Genomic DNA, 18,540 nt, shown 5'->3' with positions numbered 1-18,540 from the left:
ATGAAATAATTCTTACACTACTTATACACTCGTCAAACATTTTGGAATTTGTGCTATATTTCGAATGACCGTTTAACAATGTTGACTAGATATTTCCTCATATAATTGTTATGTTATGATGTATTAATACTTTTGCTCAATTTCATTCATACAACTAAATGCGATACATCCGTTGCATATGTTGGCATATATCTTGGCGGTGGCTTGTATATGTGATCATTATTTTTTCGGTTCCGTGTAATTTCATGATCTCCAGGCCATGCCCTTTCTGGTGCGCGTGGAAGAGGATTGAGCTTCGGATATCGACCTTTATCAACTGTTTGACTTATCGATTTGGATACCGAATTCAAGCCCACATTATACTGTCGTTGCATCGCTAGGGAAGCCCGCAATGTTTTGCGTTTCTGAAAAGAAAGTAAATTGTACATAAAAATAAAATAAACGACAAGGGAACCGCGGGTAATACGGATAGGGGGGGGGGGGGTGGTGGTTGGGTTATTATGGACAGGTGGTTGATTTGCATAGTTACATTTTGAATTTCCGATTTCTGTTATTGAGAACACCTTGTACATTTTATTCTATTATATTTAAACCACTCTATGGCAATGAATACTGATCAAGTGGAAAAGGAAAACAAAAACCGAAAATCATATATGATTTCGCGTGAGGATGTAATTTTAACTGCTTCGATATTAAGCATTTTGAGAAGTTTAATTTAAAAATTCAATTCACTGATGGTTATATTTCGGTTTGTAAGTTATCAGAGAAGAGAAGAAGATATTAGGTATGTACGGAAAAGTAAATCCAATTTTTAGTGGAAAAAATTAAATTATGGAAATAATTGTATTGGTGGGGTAAAAGGGACAGTTGCCAGTGGGAGTGAGATGAACTGGGAAAAGTCTGCTTAATCTATTGCTAAGGAATGCCCTGCGTCTATAAATGGGAATCAAATAGCCAAATGTGGCCTGTTTAGAAGCTGATTGGAACCCAAAGCAAAATACTTGAGGGTCTGTCCGTTTATACTGCTGAAACGCACGATATCACTTCTAGGTGGATTAATTCGATTTTTTTTATCATTTAACCGACATTCGTGATGAGTTCGAACCTTGGTTGAATAAAATTATTCCTCTCGCGATCGATAAACCTGTACGCTTCATATATTACAAAACTGTCCATATTACCCCCACTACATGTCCATTATACCCGCATCGAAAAAAATTTTGTACTTTTCGGTTTCGGTCTGTTTTAATTTTAGTAAAAAACATTGAAAAACACTTTTTTGTAAAATATTTGGCCAATTAGGTAGAAAAACAGCATATTGAATTGCAACAAACTGCTCCGAAGTTTAGGGAAATATGAGTTTCCAAGAATATTATTGAAGTTCTTCTTAACATGTCCGATTTGCCCCCACCTCTCCTACAGAAAGCATCATTGCTTGCCGTGCAAACTCATAGTTTTATTTAATTTATTGAATAGAACATATTGCCCAGATTCTATATGGTATGTAAACTTGAATGTATATATGCGAATAACTCTGTGGTACGTACCTCTATTGTTCCTCTCCATTTATCTGCAGCGTGTCTAGCGATTTCCATTTTTTTCTGTTTTTTAATTTGATGTTTTTTGTATATAACTTCAATGATAATTAGGCCTATGCCTCCCCCAATGCCGACACCAACAAGGATAAACACTCCTGCCATGTTTTTCAACCCTAACGTGTTAGGTGTTTTCTCAAACTGCTCACATTGTTGAATATTACCATGAAAAATCCATTCCTTATCTAGTGCTTCCATGAATCCACTTTCATGGAAATCCAATATTGCCAGAGTTACTGCATCTGTCCAAGGCGAACCTTTTTGTAAGCCTATACCATAACCACTTCTGCCGAACAACTCTCCCGCTGTTACAAGCTCACAATCTTTCGCCGCCTCATATTCTAGACGAGATGAGTCCCATATGAAGGCCATCAATTTTCTGGAATTTGATAAATATCAACATCTAGTTTAATCTGAATACATACAGTTAACATAATATACCCATCCTTAACATCTTGGATAGCCTGTTCAGCAGTGTCATAATTATTGGCTTCCATGGTCCGATACATGTTGGATAGTTCCACCTGTCTGCGGAAGTACATATCTACAGCTGAGCCCTTCACGGTAGCACACGTCAAGTTTTCCATGGTATTTCTGAGACGCGCATCGTTGATTCCGGATAATTTGGTTTTAGGTCGTTCTAACACCAGGAAAGCCGCCAGGTTAGCAGTATAAGATGCTACAATAATCATAGCGAATCCAGCCCATACCATGCCTATAATCAATGCGGTTCGTATTACTTTATTCGTTCGTATTATTTATTATTAGGTTGGGAAAAAAGTAATACATTATTTTTGGGTGAAATTCAAAACTATTTTTAATATGTTTGGGATTGTCCGAATTGGGTCAAATATGCATCGTTTTGTTGCAAAACTCGTTGTCATTCTAAAGGTAGCTTCGTAATGTCTTTATCATAGAGGTGCTGGTCCTTATTGGAGAGAAACTCTAACAATAGATTTTTAAAATCATCTCTTCATCCCAATTTCTTATCACTCTGGAAATTTCGCAATGCGAGAAAAATGTGGTAATCGCTTGGTGCCGGGTCCGGACTATATGGTGGATGCATAAAAACACTCCAATCAAGCTCTCGGAAATCTGATGGAACAAAAAAACTTTTCTGTTAGCCAGTTTCGAAATTTAAAAAAAAATTTGAAATTAAAAAAAAAATGAATTTTGGAAAAAAAAATTTAAAATAAATTAATTTGCACGTATTTTACCGTTGCAGTATCGACACCTTACACACCAATCACAATTTCAGCGGACTGGCTTGCATTTTCGCATTTATAAAAGCAAAGGGTAAAATGTACCGAATTTTCTCTTTGTTGCCCTCAATTGTTAACACCCTGTAACTCACAACTGCACTGAGAGAAATAATTAGTAAATATAACGAATTTTTTGGTTAATACTACCAATCTATAGTCATTTTCGACCGTACTAATAAACACATATGTCAAGCAGAACCATGATTCGGAAGCCCAATATCGGCTACATTTTCTCGCCGAAAATGCACGTATCAGAATTGTCCTTATTATACCTCCGTATTGCCTTATGGGAACAATGAAAATGGTTAATACGCGCTTTTCTCACCAGTTTTCAGATATGACAATATCCAAGCTTACTAATGTTATCGAGTAAAATATACTAATCTCTGGTAGGGATGCGTGTTTGCTGACAATATGTACAAAAAATTTGTACATTCTACTAATTTTGCATTACCAAATGTATTTGATAGTTTTCGACCGAGGATTTTTCTAAGTGTGAATGGAACAAACAAAAAACTGCAAAAGATTTTTTTTAGTGTGAAATGTCACCTTTACAACGAGCCTATACCTAAAATTTTATGATCGATATTACGCGAGATATTGATCACTAAAGTTGAAAAGAGAAATTCATTGGGCGAATTAAAGACGGCGGACCAGAACCAATGTTCAGAAAGAATTAAACAATAGGAAATCTTTTTCATGTCTTTTTGATAAACTGGCGAAAGTCGAATAAAATGCGTAAAAAGGCGAGAGCTTTGATTCTTTAGACGGTTCAGGAGCAGTCTTTATAAAAAAAAAGTTTTGGGAGGATGAAATTTTCAAGATGCGTGATAGCTGGCTGAAGATTGCAGAACACAGCACGTACAATTGAATATATGTATCTACAGGGTGTTCAATAAGTTCAAATACAACGTTCAGGTGTTCAATAAGTTCAAGGACGCGTTCAGAGAGGACGTCAGCAGCTATCAAGGTGGCGAGGGAACGGGTTCGTCGAAAAGTTAACCGCTCGTTCCGCTGTACAAGAAACGCAAAGTTCACGGGGTAACGACGAAGAAGAGGCTGAATAGAGCGAAACTGACATTTTCGTGACAAGCAAGTCAGGAGTTCGTGTTTTCTGCTGAGAAACAGCCGCACAAATGATCGGCTGTGGGCGCCGACATTGGGAGACCGCGGTTCCAGATCGCCGCGTCGATGATGGTTTGTGGCCGTATCCAGGAGTGGGAAGTTCTCACTGGTGTTTATCGAAAAAATGGGAAATTTAATGCCGCATACTATAGGACCGAGGTCCTGGAGAAGGTTGTGGCTTCGGCACTTCGGGACCTCTACGGGAAGGATCATTACGTCTTTCAACAGGACGGCGCACCGACTCACACTGCGAATATCATCCAAACGTGGTGTCGGGAGAATTTGACTGATATTCTCGATGATACTTTGAGCACTCCCAGCTTCCCGGATGCTGGCCAAGCAGAACGAACATAATGTACTATGAACCAATCTAAGAAGCTCATTTCCAAGATCTGGGATGAGATGTCGATGAACCAGGTGCGTGCTGAATGTGATTCTTTTGAGAGACGCGTCAAGCTCGTCATACAGAACAAAGTGGAGTTGCTCCCAGCTTATATGTTGTAAAGGTTCTCAATATTGCCTCAATAAAAATTGACGCAGAAAAGAATATCTTGTATTTCCATTTTTTTAACACATTTTGAAGTGTGTTCGAACTCAATGAACATCCTGTACATATGAAATATGGTCATTTTCCATTAGAAACGAACTTTCCGGATTGTAATATATAAATGCAGTAACATACCTAACACTCTAGCGGAAAAACTCCGAGGCGTTCCTTCTCCAATCCCGCTGTTCAGAAGTACTCCCCAGGCGAACCAAATAGCTGAGCTCAGGTTGAGTGCATCTTCTTCGGTTCCATCATTCGTTGTTAGTTTGAAACGTCCGAAGGGAGAAAATCTATCCAGAAGATAAAGAACGAGTGCAACAACATGAACCGAAACCATCACTAAAATCCACAATGTGTTACTAAATGGTTGCAGAAAAGATACCTAAGAATAAACAGATTTTTAAATACATTACATATATTTCTATGTATATACCTACTAATGTGCTTGAACGGGAGGGTTTCTTCTCTAAAATAGTTATACCTTGATACTTGAACGGCTTTGAAAATTCAATGAATTCTGCTCTTTCAGGGTTAATAGTGAGGGGCGCTACTATCAAATCAGCCCTCTCTGATACCAGTTCACCTATCAAGCCATTCCATTCTTTCTTAACTCCTGTTCCAATATCAGTGGTGTGGTTTTTGAGTTGATAGTGTCCAAACTGACCGTCAGGAGAAAGTGCTAAGTCATAGGTAAAATTAATGCGCTGTGCTAATGCTTTCAATAAATCAACACAGTATCCTTTGCAACAGAAATCTTTCTCTACGGCGAAAACACATCATTATTATACAATCAATTATAGTTTTTCCTAATAAATACCATTTCCATCGGTAATGTTGAAATGAGGACATGCTATTTCATCTTCCTCGCAATCAATTTCATCGTCTAATAATCTCCGCACATAAACAAAAGGTTTCTCTTCGATAGTTAAAACCTTTAAGTGGGTTGGTATCATGATTCCCTCTGGTTTCTTTTCTGTATTTCCAGGCCAAATCAATGCCGAATCGTTTATTTTCAACTTCATTCGACCTTTGTCGGCATCATAGAAAAAACTTCCAACTTTTACATTCTTTTTAAACAGTACTGAAGAAGACTGTTGAACATTTATGACATCGTATTCCGCGTATATTCTATCTCCGTTGTTGTCGAACGCAACCTGAAATGTAGTAAATTATGTAATGTTTTATTTATTACAGGTCGGACTATATATAAAGTCGACCATTTTTTTCAACAATTATTTTCAAATCCTATACATAAGCGAATCTCAAAAAAACAATTTTTTCATTAATTTATGAATGTCAAACATTAATAGAAAAATAGCTTATTTGTGATTCGATTATGTATTGGATTAGAAAATTAACGTTGAAAGTGAAATTGCGATTATATATAATCGAGTCCGACCTGTACTGTGGAATCTGGGGTATTCAATTGAGCCAATTGGAAACCAACACCTCAAATCCAACACTCGCATTTACAGGTGGCATGTTATAGGTGAGCACGCCTAAAAACTGTTAAGGCTAAAAATAAATCCGCGGACTATACAATTGGTATCTCGCGATGGACATACCAATATGTATGACATCGATCACATCTGCTTCAGACGGAAATGGGAGCTGAGCCTTCTTGACGCCCGGGATGGAAGCAGCTCTGAAAGTGCATCTGATCTTCGCCTTCTAAATGTCTAGATCCGCCCGCGAACTGTGCAAATCCAGCGTCAGGAGGAGAGACGCGGATCAAGATTCAACACTTGCCGACTAGAAGTTGCAACTATGGAAATATATTTTGTTTTGTAGAGCAGAAGAGTAGAAGCGACGCGGTAGAAGAACTAGGAAAAACAATAATTCGTCGATAGCTTGGAAGAACCGAACGTGTAATAATAGTTCTTGTCTCCGCTGCAGCAACGTATCGGAGCTGGTGAAGGTTTTTACTCCTTCGTCATTTATTTATTTGTTATGGCTTAACGTCTTTACAGCATATCAGGTCACAATGCTTCTCAAATTAACTCGATTCGTGGCTATCTCTCCCCAATTCCGTGGGCACCCCGTGCTCGCCAAGTTTTGCTCCTGACACCTTGCTCGAATTCCCGATGAACACCATTTTTGCAGGGTAGTTGTCGGGCATTCTTGCAACATGTATTTTTCCTGCTTTGACCACTTCATGGATACTGGGTGCAACGATGAGTTGCGTGAGCTCGTGATTCATCCTTCGCCTTCATACGCCGTCCTCCTGCACACCGCCGAAGATGGCTCTTAACACACGTCGTTCAAAAAGACTTCGAGTGCTCACCTCTTCAAGTATTATCCACGTCTCGTACCCGTAGATGAAAAGCATTCTTATGGGCGTTTTGTACAGGAAATATTTCGCACGATTAACTCAATGTATGACCTCAAATATTATCAGATGTTAGAACTGAGCCAAGGTAGACAAATTGGTTCACTACCTCGAATTCATCGTTGTCGATCATTACACTACTGCATAATCGGACCCTGTTGTGCTCGGATTCGGAAGGCTACCTGCAATTGCTTTTGGATGCAATAACTCTCAATCCAACTCAAATTTGAAATTTGAAAAAATGAAATTGAGAGATCGAAATTGCACGTCCCGAGTTTGCTTCCGCTGCCTGGGTCTATTTCATCTCTCAGGGGACCATCGTGATACTGTTTTCCGTCCCGAGTACCTCCAGTACTGTTTTCTTTCTCCTGTGTTTTTTGTTTATCTTTCGCGGCAAGTAATGTACCCAAGGCATCTACAATAGCGAGGAAACAACACCTCTTCAGCGACGCTGGATAGGTGATCGTCGCATCGGTATTTTTACCAAAACAGGAGAATAGAATAGAATACAGTGTCGGACAAAACATTAAGACCACTTCTCGAGCAAAAAAAGTAAGTGATAAAACTTTGAGAAAAAGTAATCCAAAGTAATTCAATCGATTTATAATAATTTATTTGCATTGTTCAAAGAAATTTATAACATCTGTTGTTAAAACAATATCATTCATTGAAAAATGCTTAACAACTAAAATGATGCGACAAAATTTAGAACCAATTCCTCGTTTGGGCTGTTTCGTGTGTTGTTTCAACCGATTTTTGAAGAAAATTGATTGTTTCTCGGTGGTATTTTGTGTTTTTCGGATCCTGGTAAGTATTTATCATGTAAACAAGAAATATGTAAGGTTTTAATTCTCGAATTCTAATTGCAGTCAATGAAAAATGGGTCGCGTGCATAATTGCACGGTAACACAGTGGATGGTCATCCGCAAAATGTTCAAGGTAGGCAGCATCCAACGTGAAATCGCAGTGTACTTGGGACGATCTAAAACTTTCGTGTTTAATGCGACCGCAAAATATCCAAAATGACTGGACGCCCAAGGAAAATGACCGCGAAGGATGACTCTGCAATAGAGCGAGCCTCCAAGAAACATCCCTTCAAGGACTCGAAAAAGAGCCGGGACGAACTGAACTTGGCCGTGAGTTCCCGGACGGTTCAGCGGCTTGTGGAGCAGGGGCTAGGCGGTGAAAGCCCCCGGAAGATTCCGATGCTAACGCCGAATGAGCGTCATCTGAATGCGCGGCTGAAGTTCGCGAGAGACCACTTCGATTAGATCGGTCCGAAGAAGGAAAAATAGTGGTGTAATACGCCCAAATCCTAAGGACCACACGCCTAGTGGGAGATGCCACTGAAATGGTAGTTCATGTAGGACGCACACACACCGACAAGTTCCAGGATAACAAAATCGACGTCGTGGAGTGGCCAGCGCAGTCACATAGAGAACCTATGGGAGATCGTAAGCAGCAACTGTGGGATTGGATCCAAGGTTGTTGGTACACCATCCCGGTCATAACGTGCCAGAATCTGGTGGAATCCATGCCGAATCGGATGCTGTAAGTAATGCGTAACGAAGATTACAAGACCAAGCACTAACCCTAGTAGTTTTTCACTGCATGAATTTTCTTGTTTTTATCTTTTACCATGAATTTTAAAACCGGTCTTAATTTTTGTGACATCATCTTAGTTGTTAAGTATGCCTCATTCCACGCCGACAGCTTCGAGAAGTCGCACGCACTCTGTGTACGTTCCCGTTAGCGTGATCGGATACCGTTAGTGCAGTTGTTTTTTCCCGCATTGGTGCTTATTGGTGTCGCGCGTGAATTAAAAATAGTTTCCGCGATAGCATAAGCAGAAGAAAAGCTCGCCTCAGCTAAGACTATCAAATCAGCTGAATTTTGGTTTTCACCAAATCATCGCCATTACTATTGGCATCGGATACCAGTGTTCAATCAGTGTGATTCGTCGCTCACTGACGAAAACGTGAAGAAGCACTTCTTGGTAGTGGTGATGTTGGATTACGATCTCTCTTGTGCCGAGCGCCCAGCACGCGATCAACCGAGCGACAAGTTCAGCTGCACCGGTTTTTTTTAACTGCCGCATAATCATGGCAGAAGGGGGGAGAGAGTCTCCTGATATGGAAACCTGACTCGTGGGTTGTTTTCTTCCGGCCCAAACCAAACGGGAAATCGCTCAATGTAATTCAGATCATGAAAGATCTGTCAAAAAATTATTCCTCCGTGGTCGAAATTCGCAAAGTTAGACCGAACAAACTGCGTGTTGTCGTGGCTGATCGGAAGCAAGCTAACGAGATTGTTGTCGACAAGCGGTTCATTTTAGAATATCGCACATACGTGCCCTGCCATAACGGTGATTACAGAAACGGGTCTGACGAGCGAATTAATAAAAAAACAGATTTAAAAAGCTTCCTTCAATGCTAGTTAAAATTTTGGACTGCCATCAACTAGGTAAAGTTTACCAGGATGGGGAAAAAGCAAAATTCACGCCGTCCGACTCGTTTCGAGTAACTTTTGCTGGTTCCGCCCTCCCTGACTACGTTATGGTGGACAAATTGAGGCTTCCAGTACGACTCTTCGTGCCAAAGCCCATGACTTGCAACAAATGCAAGTCAGTTGGTCATACAGCAGATTATTGCGCCAACAAGGAGCGCTGTGCCATTTGCGGAGAGCAACATGTGGGGAAATCCTGCAGTGCGACTGAGCATAAGTGTCCTTATTGTGGGGGATCCCCACACGTGCTCTCAGCTTGTGAAACTTACAAGAGTCGCTGGGAGAAACAGAAGCGCTCTTTAAAGGAACGCTCGAAACGCACTTTTGCGGAAATTTTAAAGGGCGCTTCTCCACAGGCCCAACAACAACAACATCCAATCTCCTCCCACAATATATTTTCCACGTTGCCACGTTGACGGAATGGAAGCGGACACAGCTAACGGGGGCACACCGTTTATTTCCCAAGGGAATCCCCGGCGCAAAAATGTGACCACTCCCAAAATTCAATCACAAGTCCCTCCGGTGATATCCCCTGTTAGCTTGCCTAAAAAATCGAATGCAGCGGACAAGCAAAATCAGGTTCCTCCTGGCTTCCGTGGGAATAGTTCATCTTCGAACGACCCAGCACTCGAGGGGACATCAAAAACCCCAACTGTCCCTATTTTTCCGTCCAGCTCAACTTCCCAATCGGGATTTATAAAGTTGATTGACCTTGTGGCTCAAATCTTCACGTGTTTTAATGTTTCCGACTCCATCAGAACCATTGTCATCTCAATGCTTCCAGTATTAAAGACAATTTTGCAACAATTGATGCAAACATGGCCCCTCCTTGCAATGATTATCTCTCTTGATGTCTAATTCAAATAGAGAGGTCGGAGATATCACTGTTTTACAGTGGAATTGTCGTAGTCTTATCCCTAAGTTGGATACATTCAAATTTTTAATTCATAAGTTCAATTGTGATGTTTTTGCTCTGTCCGAAACTTAGCTTTCTTCGCGAGATGATCTATCTTTCCACGATTTTAATATTATACGCATGGACCGTGTTGACAGATACGGAGGGGTACTATTGGGGATCAATAAGTGCCACTCATTTTTTCGAATTGACCTTCTACCTATTGGAGGGATTGAAGCTGTTGCTTGTCATGCAAACATCAGAGGCAAAGACCTCTGTATTGTCAGCTTGTATTGGCCTCCGAGAGCTGCGGTTAGCCGCAAACAACTTGTTGACATGTGGTCACTCCTTCCTGAGCCACGATTGATCTTGGGAGACTTCAACTCTCACGGAACTGCCTGGGGGGAACAGTACGACGACAATCGTTCATTGTTGATATATGACCTTTGTAACAGCTTCAATATGACCGTTTTGAACACTGGGGAAACAACACGTGTACTTAAACCACCTGCTAACCCAAGTACTCTTGACCTCTCGCTTTGCTCGAATTCACTATCGTTAGATTGCAAGTGGAATGTAATCCAGGACCCCAACGGTAGTGATCACTTGCCAATCAAAATTTCCATCACCATTGGGTCGAATTCTTCTGAATCTATAAACATGAGATATGACCTCACAAGACACATTGACTGGAAAAAATATGCGGACGCGATTGCTCTAGCCATCAATTCCAGAGATGGTTTACCTCCATTGGAGGAGTATAACTTCCTTTCTCGTTTGATCTATGACAGCGCGGTTCGCGCTCAAACGAAACCCATCCCAGGTTCCACTTTTTGTCGAAGGCCTCCCAATCTATGGTGGGATAGCATATGTTCCAAGCTTTATATAAAAAATCGAATGCATTTAAAGCTTTTCGGAAACGTGGAACTCCTGAAAATTTTCAAACGTATTTAGCCCTTGAGAATCAGTCAGAATTTGATCAAAGGGAAAAAACGTGCTTATTGGCGAAATTTCGTGGGAGGTTTGTCACGAGAAACGTCAATGAAAAAACTATGGAAAGTGACTCGAAACATGAGAAATCGCTCTTCAACGAATGAAAGCGAAGAATATTCACATCGATGGATTTTTAATTTTGCACGGAAGGTTTGTCCCGATTCCGTTCCCGTGCAAAAAATTATTCGAGATATACCACAAGATAGGTGCGATCTTGATTCTGAGTTTTCGATGGTAGAATTCTCTATTGCTCTCCTTTCATGTAACAATTCTGCTCCGGGATCGGACCGAATTAAGTTCAACTTGTTGAAAAACCTCCCTGATGTGGCGAAACATCGCTTGTTGAATTTATTCAATCGGTTTCTGGAGCATAATATTGTTCCAGATGATTGGAGACAAGTACGAGTTATTGCTATTCAAAATCCGGAAAACCCGCGTCCGACTTCAATTCGTACCGCCCAATAGCAATGCTGTCTTGTATACGGAAATTGTTGGAGAAAATGATCTTGTTTCGCCTTGATCGATGGGTTGAAACGAATGGCCTACTCTCAGATACACAATATGGGTTCCGCAGGGGCAAGGGGACGAATGATTGTCTTGCGTTGCTTTCTTCAGAAATTCAAATGGCTTACGCCGAAAAAAAACAAATGGCTTCAGTTTTCTTGGACATAAAGGGGGCCTTTGATTCAGTTTCAATAGAGGTCCTGTCAGACAAATTACACTCTCGGGGTCTGTCGCCTCTATTGAATAATATGTTATATAACTTGCTTTGTGAGAAACATTTGAATTTTTCTCACTGGGATTCGACAGTAAGTCGGGTCTCCTACATGGGACTTCCCCAGGGCTCATGTTGAAGCCCCCTTTTGTACAACTTCTATGTAAGCGACATCGACAATTGCCTTACACAAAATTGCAGCCTAAGACAACTTGCAGATGATGGAGTGGTGTCTGTCGTAGGATCAAACGAATCCGACCTGCAAGGACCCTTACAAGATACATTGAACAATTTTTCAACCTGGGCCATTGGGCTAGGGATCGAATTCTCCACGGAGAAAACAGAGATGGTGGTTTTTTCTAGGAAGCATAGGCCAGCAAAACCAAAGCTTCAACTTTTGGGTAAACCGATCACTCATGCTATGTCATTCAAGTATCTTGGGGTCTGGTTCGACTCCAAATGTACTTGGGGGGCCCATATTAGGTATCTGAGTAAAAAATGTCAACAAAGAATAAACTTTCTCCGTACAATTACCGGCACCTGGTGGGGAGCCCATCCCGAAGATCTTATTATGTTGTATCGAACAACTATTCTCTCAGTGATGGAGTATGGCAGTTTCTGTTTTCAATCAGCTGCCAAAACACACCTCATTAAACTCGAGCGAATTCAGTATCTTTGTCTCCGTATCGCGTTGGGATGTATGCCCTCAACGCATACCATGAGTCTCGAGGTTTTGGCAGGCGTACTCCCACTAAAAGATCGCTTCAATTTATCAATTATCTCTTCGGTTCTTCATCCGGTGTAAGGTCATGAACCCATTGGTGATCGCAAATTTTGAGCAGCTGATCGAGCTAAATTTTCACTCCGGATTCATGAGTTCATATCATGAATTCATCTCCATGCAGGTTGAGCCTTCTTCGTATATTCCCAACCGTGTTTGTTTTCCTGACTACATCAATTCCTCTGTGCATTTTGATCTGTCCATGAAGCAGGATATCCATGGAATTCCAGATTATCATCGATCGGGGATCGTTCCTACGATTTTCGAAGCAAAGTATAGACGTGTCAATTGTGATAATATGTACTTTACTGATGGGTCCTCTATGAATGAGTCCACAGGAGTGTTCAACAAATTTTTTAGCACCTCACACAGTCTTCAGTATCCTTGCTCAGTGTATATTGCTGAATTGGCAGCAATACACTGGGCGCTGGACAGCGTCGCCTCACGACCTGTTGAACACTATTACATTGTAACAGATAGTCTGAGCTCTGTCGAAGTTATCCGTTCAGTGAGGCCGGAAAAGCACTCGCCGTACTTCCTTGAGAGAATACGAGAAATTTTGAGTGCTTTATCCAGACGCTGTTACCTTTGTCTGGGTCCCTTCACATTGCTCAATTCCGGGTAATGAGAGGGCTGACTCATTAGCAAAGGTAGGTGCAATTGAAGGCGATATTTATCAGCGTCAAATCGCCTTCAATGAATTTTATTCTTTAGTTCGTAGAAATACCATCGCTAACTGGCATCGCAAATGGAACGAAGATGAATTGGGCCGGTGGCTCCACTCGATTATCCCTAAGGTTAGCCTCAATCCGTGGTTCAAAAGTCTGGACTTGAGTCGGGACTTTATTCGCACCTTCTCCCGACTCATGTCCAATCACTATTCGTGAGACGCGCTGCTTTTTCGTTTTAATCTTGCCGACAGCCATCTCTGCGGTTGTGGCCATGGTTACCACGACATCGAACACGTTGTTTGGTCGTGCGAGTTGTATCTTGTCGCCAGATCGAATTTAGAAAACTCCCTTCGGGCTGGAGGAAAGCAGTCCAATGTGCCGGTGAGAGATGTGTTGGCTCGGTTAGACCTTGATTCATCTTCATGAATGGCGTTAACGTTCTCTGTGGAACTTTTTCCGTCTCAACGTATGCATTAACTAGCGTCATTTATTAATACTTAGTAGAGATTTCTTAAGCCAAATAACACGCCTTGAATGTATTCCGAGGGGCAAGCTCTTGAATACGCGTGACCACAGTGCAAGTCGAGAAATTTCTTTGACGAAAAATCCTTCGGCCAGAACGGGAATCGAACCCGAACACCCGGCATGATAATGTGAGACGCTAACCACTCGGCCACGGGTGCACCTTGATTACATGTCCCAAATATATGTTTTCCTTAAAGCTATCGATCTTCGAGTGTGATTGTTCATACATCCTTTTCCCCTCCTTTTCGTCCTTCGCGAGCTATCGGTTCCCTTCCTAATAACATTAGAATAAGTTAAATTGTAAATACATATTAGATGTAAGGATAGTTTTAAGAATTGAGTGTGAAATGTCAGTGTGAATGAGAATGTGAATGTGAATGTGAGTGCGAGTGTAAACACACATCTCCTTACATCCCATCCTTTTCCTAATGAAAATGTGTCACCCTTCTAAACTCGAGTCGACCGCGAGTAATCGGTTTCCTATTTCATTAACTATAGAATTAAGGAAACACCATGTTGATATATGCTAGTTGAAATATAGTTAAGAGTTTGGCTTCATTAAACATATTTATAACTGAGCCTGTAAAAATAAACGGATTAATAAAAAAAACAGAAAGTGGGTTATATCTATGGTATAACCGCAATGGTGACGTAGGACTATCGTTGATTCAGTGATCCTTTGTTTGAAGTTCAATCTGAATCCATTCTGAATGAATGAATAAATGAATATTTGGGGGACTTCGAAAACGAGAGCGTTACGTTGGAGGTACAAGGTTTTATGCATCCAATATTGGATACGAAAATATCCTACTGATGGAGAAGAATAATCTTCAGAAGCTATCCTGTTAATTGCGATTGATTGAAAAATCACAAAACCAAATGTATTTGGTCACAGTGTTACATGGATAGAAAACATTCAAATAAACTCTTTCACATGAATGTATTTTTAAATTCCCAGAGGAATTGACAGATTATTTTCAGTAACGATTAGATATTTTCACATTTTCCTCGATACTGGAAGCCCACCAGTGGTTAATGCTAACTCGATAACCATCTGTTAATAGCACTTGATTGAAACATATTTGGTCACAGTGTTACATGGATAGAAAACATTCAATTAAATTCTTTCACATGAATATATTTTGAAAATTCCCAAAGGAACTGGCAGATTATTTTCAGTAACGATTAGATATTTCCACATTTTCCTCGATACTGGAAGCCCACCAGTGGTTAATGCCAACTCGATAACCACCTGTTAATAGCACTTGATTGAAATATATTTGGTCACAGTGTTACATGGATAGAAAACATTCAATTGAACTCTTTCACATGAATATATTTTGAAAATTCCCAAAGGAACTGGCAGATTATTTTCAGTAACGATTAGACATTTCCACATTTTCCTCGATACTGGAAGCCCACCAGTGGTTAATGCCAACTCGATAACCACCTGTTAACAGCACTTGATTGAAATATATTTGGTCACAGTGTTACATGGATAGAAAACATTCAATTAAACTCTTTCACATGAATATATTTTGAAAATTCCCAAAGGAACTGGCAGATTATTTTCAGTAACGATTAGATATTTCCACATTTTCCTCGATACTGGAAGCCCACCAGTGGTTAATGCCAACTCGATAACCACCTGTTAAGAGCACTTGATTGAAACATATTTGGTCACAGTGTTACATGGATAGAAAACATTCAATTAAACTCTTTCACATGAATATATTTTGAAAATTCCCAGAGGAACTGGCAGATTATTTTCAGTAACGATTAGTTATTTCCACATTTTCCTCGATACTGGAAGCCCACCAGTGGTCAATACCAACTCGATAACCACCTGTTAATAGCACTTGATTGAAACATATTTGGTCACAGTGTTACATGGATAGAAAACATTCAATTAAACTCTTTCACATGAATATATTTTGAAAATTCCCAAATGAACTGGCAGATTATTTTCCAGCAATGATTAGATCTTTCCGGAACTTTCTCGATGCTGAATGGCATCCTAACGGAAAGAGTTCTGCGCGTGTATGTGTCGATCCTTCGCCGTCCACCTCCTCCAGCACGTTAGGCAACGATGTTGTCTTGTCGATGTCCTCACGAAAAATGAATGTGTCTCACCACCAGAATATCGCTTAAGTATGCTTTTTGTGTGTGATTGAATCGAGAGAAGGTGTGGTTTACGATGGCAATTTGGAAGGCAAAAAATATCCGAAATATCCTACTGATGGGGAAGAATAATCTTCTGAAGCTATCCTGTTAATTGCGATTGATTGAAAAACCACAAAACCAAATGTATTTGATCACAGTGTTACATGGAAAGAAAACATTCAAATAAACTCTTTAACATGAATGTATTTTTAAATTCCCAGAGGAATTGACAGATTATTTTCAGTAACGATTAGATATTTTCACATTTTCCTCGATACTGGAAGCCAACTCGATAACCACCTGTTAATAGCACTTGATGGAAACATATTTGGTCACAGTGTTACATGGATAGAAAACATTCAATTAAATTCTTTCACATGAATATATTTTGAAAATTCCCAAAAGAACTGGCGGATTATTTTCAGTAACGATTAGATATTTCCACATTTTCCTCGATACTGGAAGCCCACCAGTGGTTAATGCCAACTCGATAACCACCTGTTAATAGCACTTGATTGAAACATATTTGGTCACAGTGTTACATGGATAGAAAACATTCAATTAAACTCTTTCACATGAATATATTTTGAAAATTCCCAGAGGAACTGGCAGATTATTTTCAGTAACGATTAGTTATTTCCACATTTTCCTCGATACTGGAAGCCCACCAGTGGTTAATGCCAACTCGATAACCACCTGTTAATAGCACTTGATTGAAACATATTTGGTCACAGTGTAACATGGATAGAAAACATTCAATTAAACTCTTTCACATGAATATATTTTGAAAATTCCCAAAGGAACTGGCAGATTATTTTCAGTAACGATTAGATATTTCCACATTTTGCTCGATACTGGAAGCCCACCAGTGGTTAATACCAACTCGATAACCACCTGTTAATAGCACTTGATTGAAACATATTTGGTCACAGTGTTACATGGATAGAAAACATTCAATTAAACTCTTTCACATGAATATATTTTGAAAATTCCCAAAGGAACTGGCAGATTATTTTCCAGCAATGATTAGATCTTTCCGGAACTTTCTCGATGCTGAATGGCATCCTAACGGAAAGAGTTCTGCGCGTGTATGTGTCGATCCTTCGCCGTCCACCTCCTCCAGCACGTTAGGCAACGATGTTGTCTTGTCGATGTCCTCACGAAAAATGAATGTGTCTCACCACCAGAATATCGCTTAAGTATGCTTTTTGTGTGTGATTGAATCGAGAGAAGGTGTGGTTTACGATGGCAATTTGGAAGGCAAAAAATATCCGAAATATCCTACTGATGGGGAAGAATAATCTTCTGAAGCTATCCTGTTAATTGCGATTGATTGAAAAACCACAAAACCAAATGTATTTGATCACAGTGTTACATGGAAAGAAAACATTCAAATAAACTCTTTAACATGAATATATTTTGAAAATTCCCAAAGGAACTGGCAGATTATTTTCAGTAATGATTAGATATTTCCACATTTTCCTCGATACTGGAAGCCCACCAGTGGTTAATGCCAACTCGATAACCACCTGTTAATAGCACTTGATGGAAACATATTTGGTCACAGTGTTACATGGATAGAAAACATTCAATTAAATTCTTTCACATGAATTCTTTCACATGAATATATTTTGAAAATTTCCAAAGGAACTGGCAGATTATTTTCAGTAACGATTAGATATTTCCACATTTTCCTCGATACTGGAAGCCCACCAGTGGTTAATGCCAACTCGATAACCACCTGTTAACAGCACTTGATTGAAACATATTTGGTCACAGTGTTACATGGATAGAAAACATTCAATTAAACTCTTTCACATGAATATATTTTGAAAATTCCCAGAGGAACTGGCAGATTATTTTCAGTAACGATTAGATATTTCCACATTTTCTTCGATACTGGAAGCCCACCAGTGGTTAATGCCAACTCGATAACCACCTGTTAATAGCACTTGATGGAAACATATTTGGTCACAGTGTTACATGGATAGAAAACATTCAATTAAACTCTTTCACATGAATATATTTTGAAAATTCCCAGAGGAACTGGCAGATTATTTTCAGTAACGATTAGATATTTCCACATTTTCCTCGATACTGGAAGCCCACCAGTGGTTAATGCCAACTCGATAACCACCTGTTAATAGCCGCGCGTGTATGTGTGTGTAGCGATGTCTTCCCAGGGAACCGTTTGTGGCATCACTCTCCTCCTGATAGATTCCCTTCTGGCCTAGGGTGCACAAACAGGCTCTTGGTGACACCGTTCATCCGCGCTTTCATGATAAATAAAGAGCTTCACCGCAACAGCGACAACATGCTCCAATCGCTGTTCAATTAGAACTGAGTGGATTTCCGAGCGCCGCTCGCTTATATACCGATTGGTGATTTCAATAGCCTGTTTTGAAAGCAATTTTAGCACTATTGAAACAAGTTT

The 18,540-nt window shown here is 40.1% G+C and overlaps 1 protein-coding gene across 3 annotated transcripts in view; it reads right to left on the bottom strand.

Moving 5' to 3' along the window:
- Positions 1-21: 21 nt before the first annotated feature.
- The window catches only part of LOC129775755 (glutamate [NMDA] receptor subunit 1), a 42,574-nt gene continuing 24,055 nt past the window's right edge, over positions 22-18,540 (bottom strand). For all 3 annotated transcript variants that reach the window (XM_055780824.1, XM_055780826.1, XM_055780825.1), the window contains 6 exons: positions 5,347-5,683; positions 4,967-5,289; positions 4,665-4,911; positions 2,037-2,310; positions 1,548-1,974; positions 22-404 (listed from right to left, as the gene is read on the bottom strand). In XM_055780824.1, the coding sequence (XP_055636799.1) occupies positions 147-404; positions 1,548-1,974; positions 2,037-2,310; positions 4,665-4,911; positions 4,967-5,289; positions 5,347-5,683 (1,866 nt within the window). In that variant the 3' untranslated portion in view covers positions 22-146. The remainder of the gene's footprint in view (positions 405-1,547; positions 1,975-2,036; positions 2,311-4,664; positions 4,912-4,966; positions 5,290-5,346; positions 5,684-18,540) is intronic.

The sequence above is a fragment of the Toxorhynchites rutilus genome, chromosome 3, assembly GCF_029784135.1.
Source record: "Toxorhynchites rutilus septentrionalis strain SRP chromosome 3, ASM2978413v1, whole genome shotgun sequence".
In the NCBI taxonomy this organism is placed as follows: Eukaryota; Metazoa; Arthropoda; class Insecta; order Diptera; family Culicidae; genus Toxorhynchites; species Toxorhynchites rutilus.
This window is presented reverse-complemented; position numbering and strand designations above follow the sequence as displayed.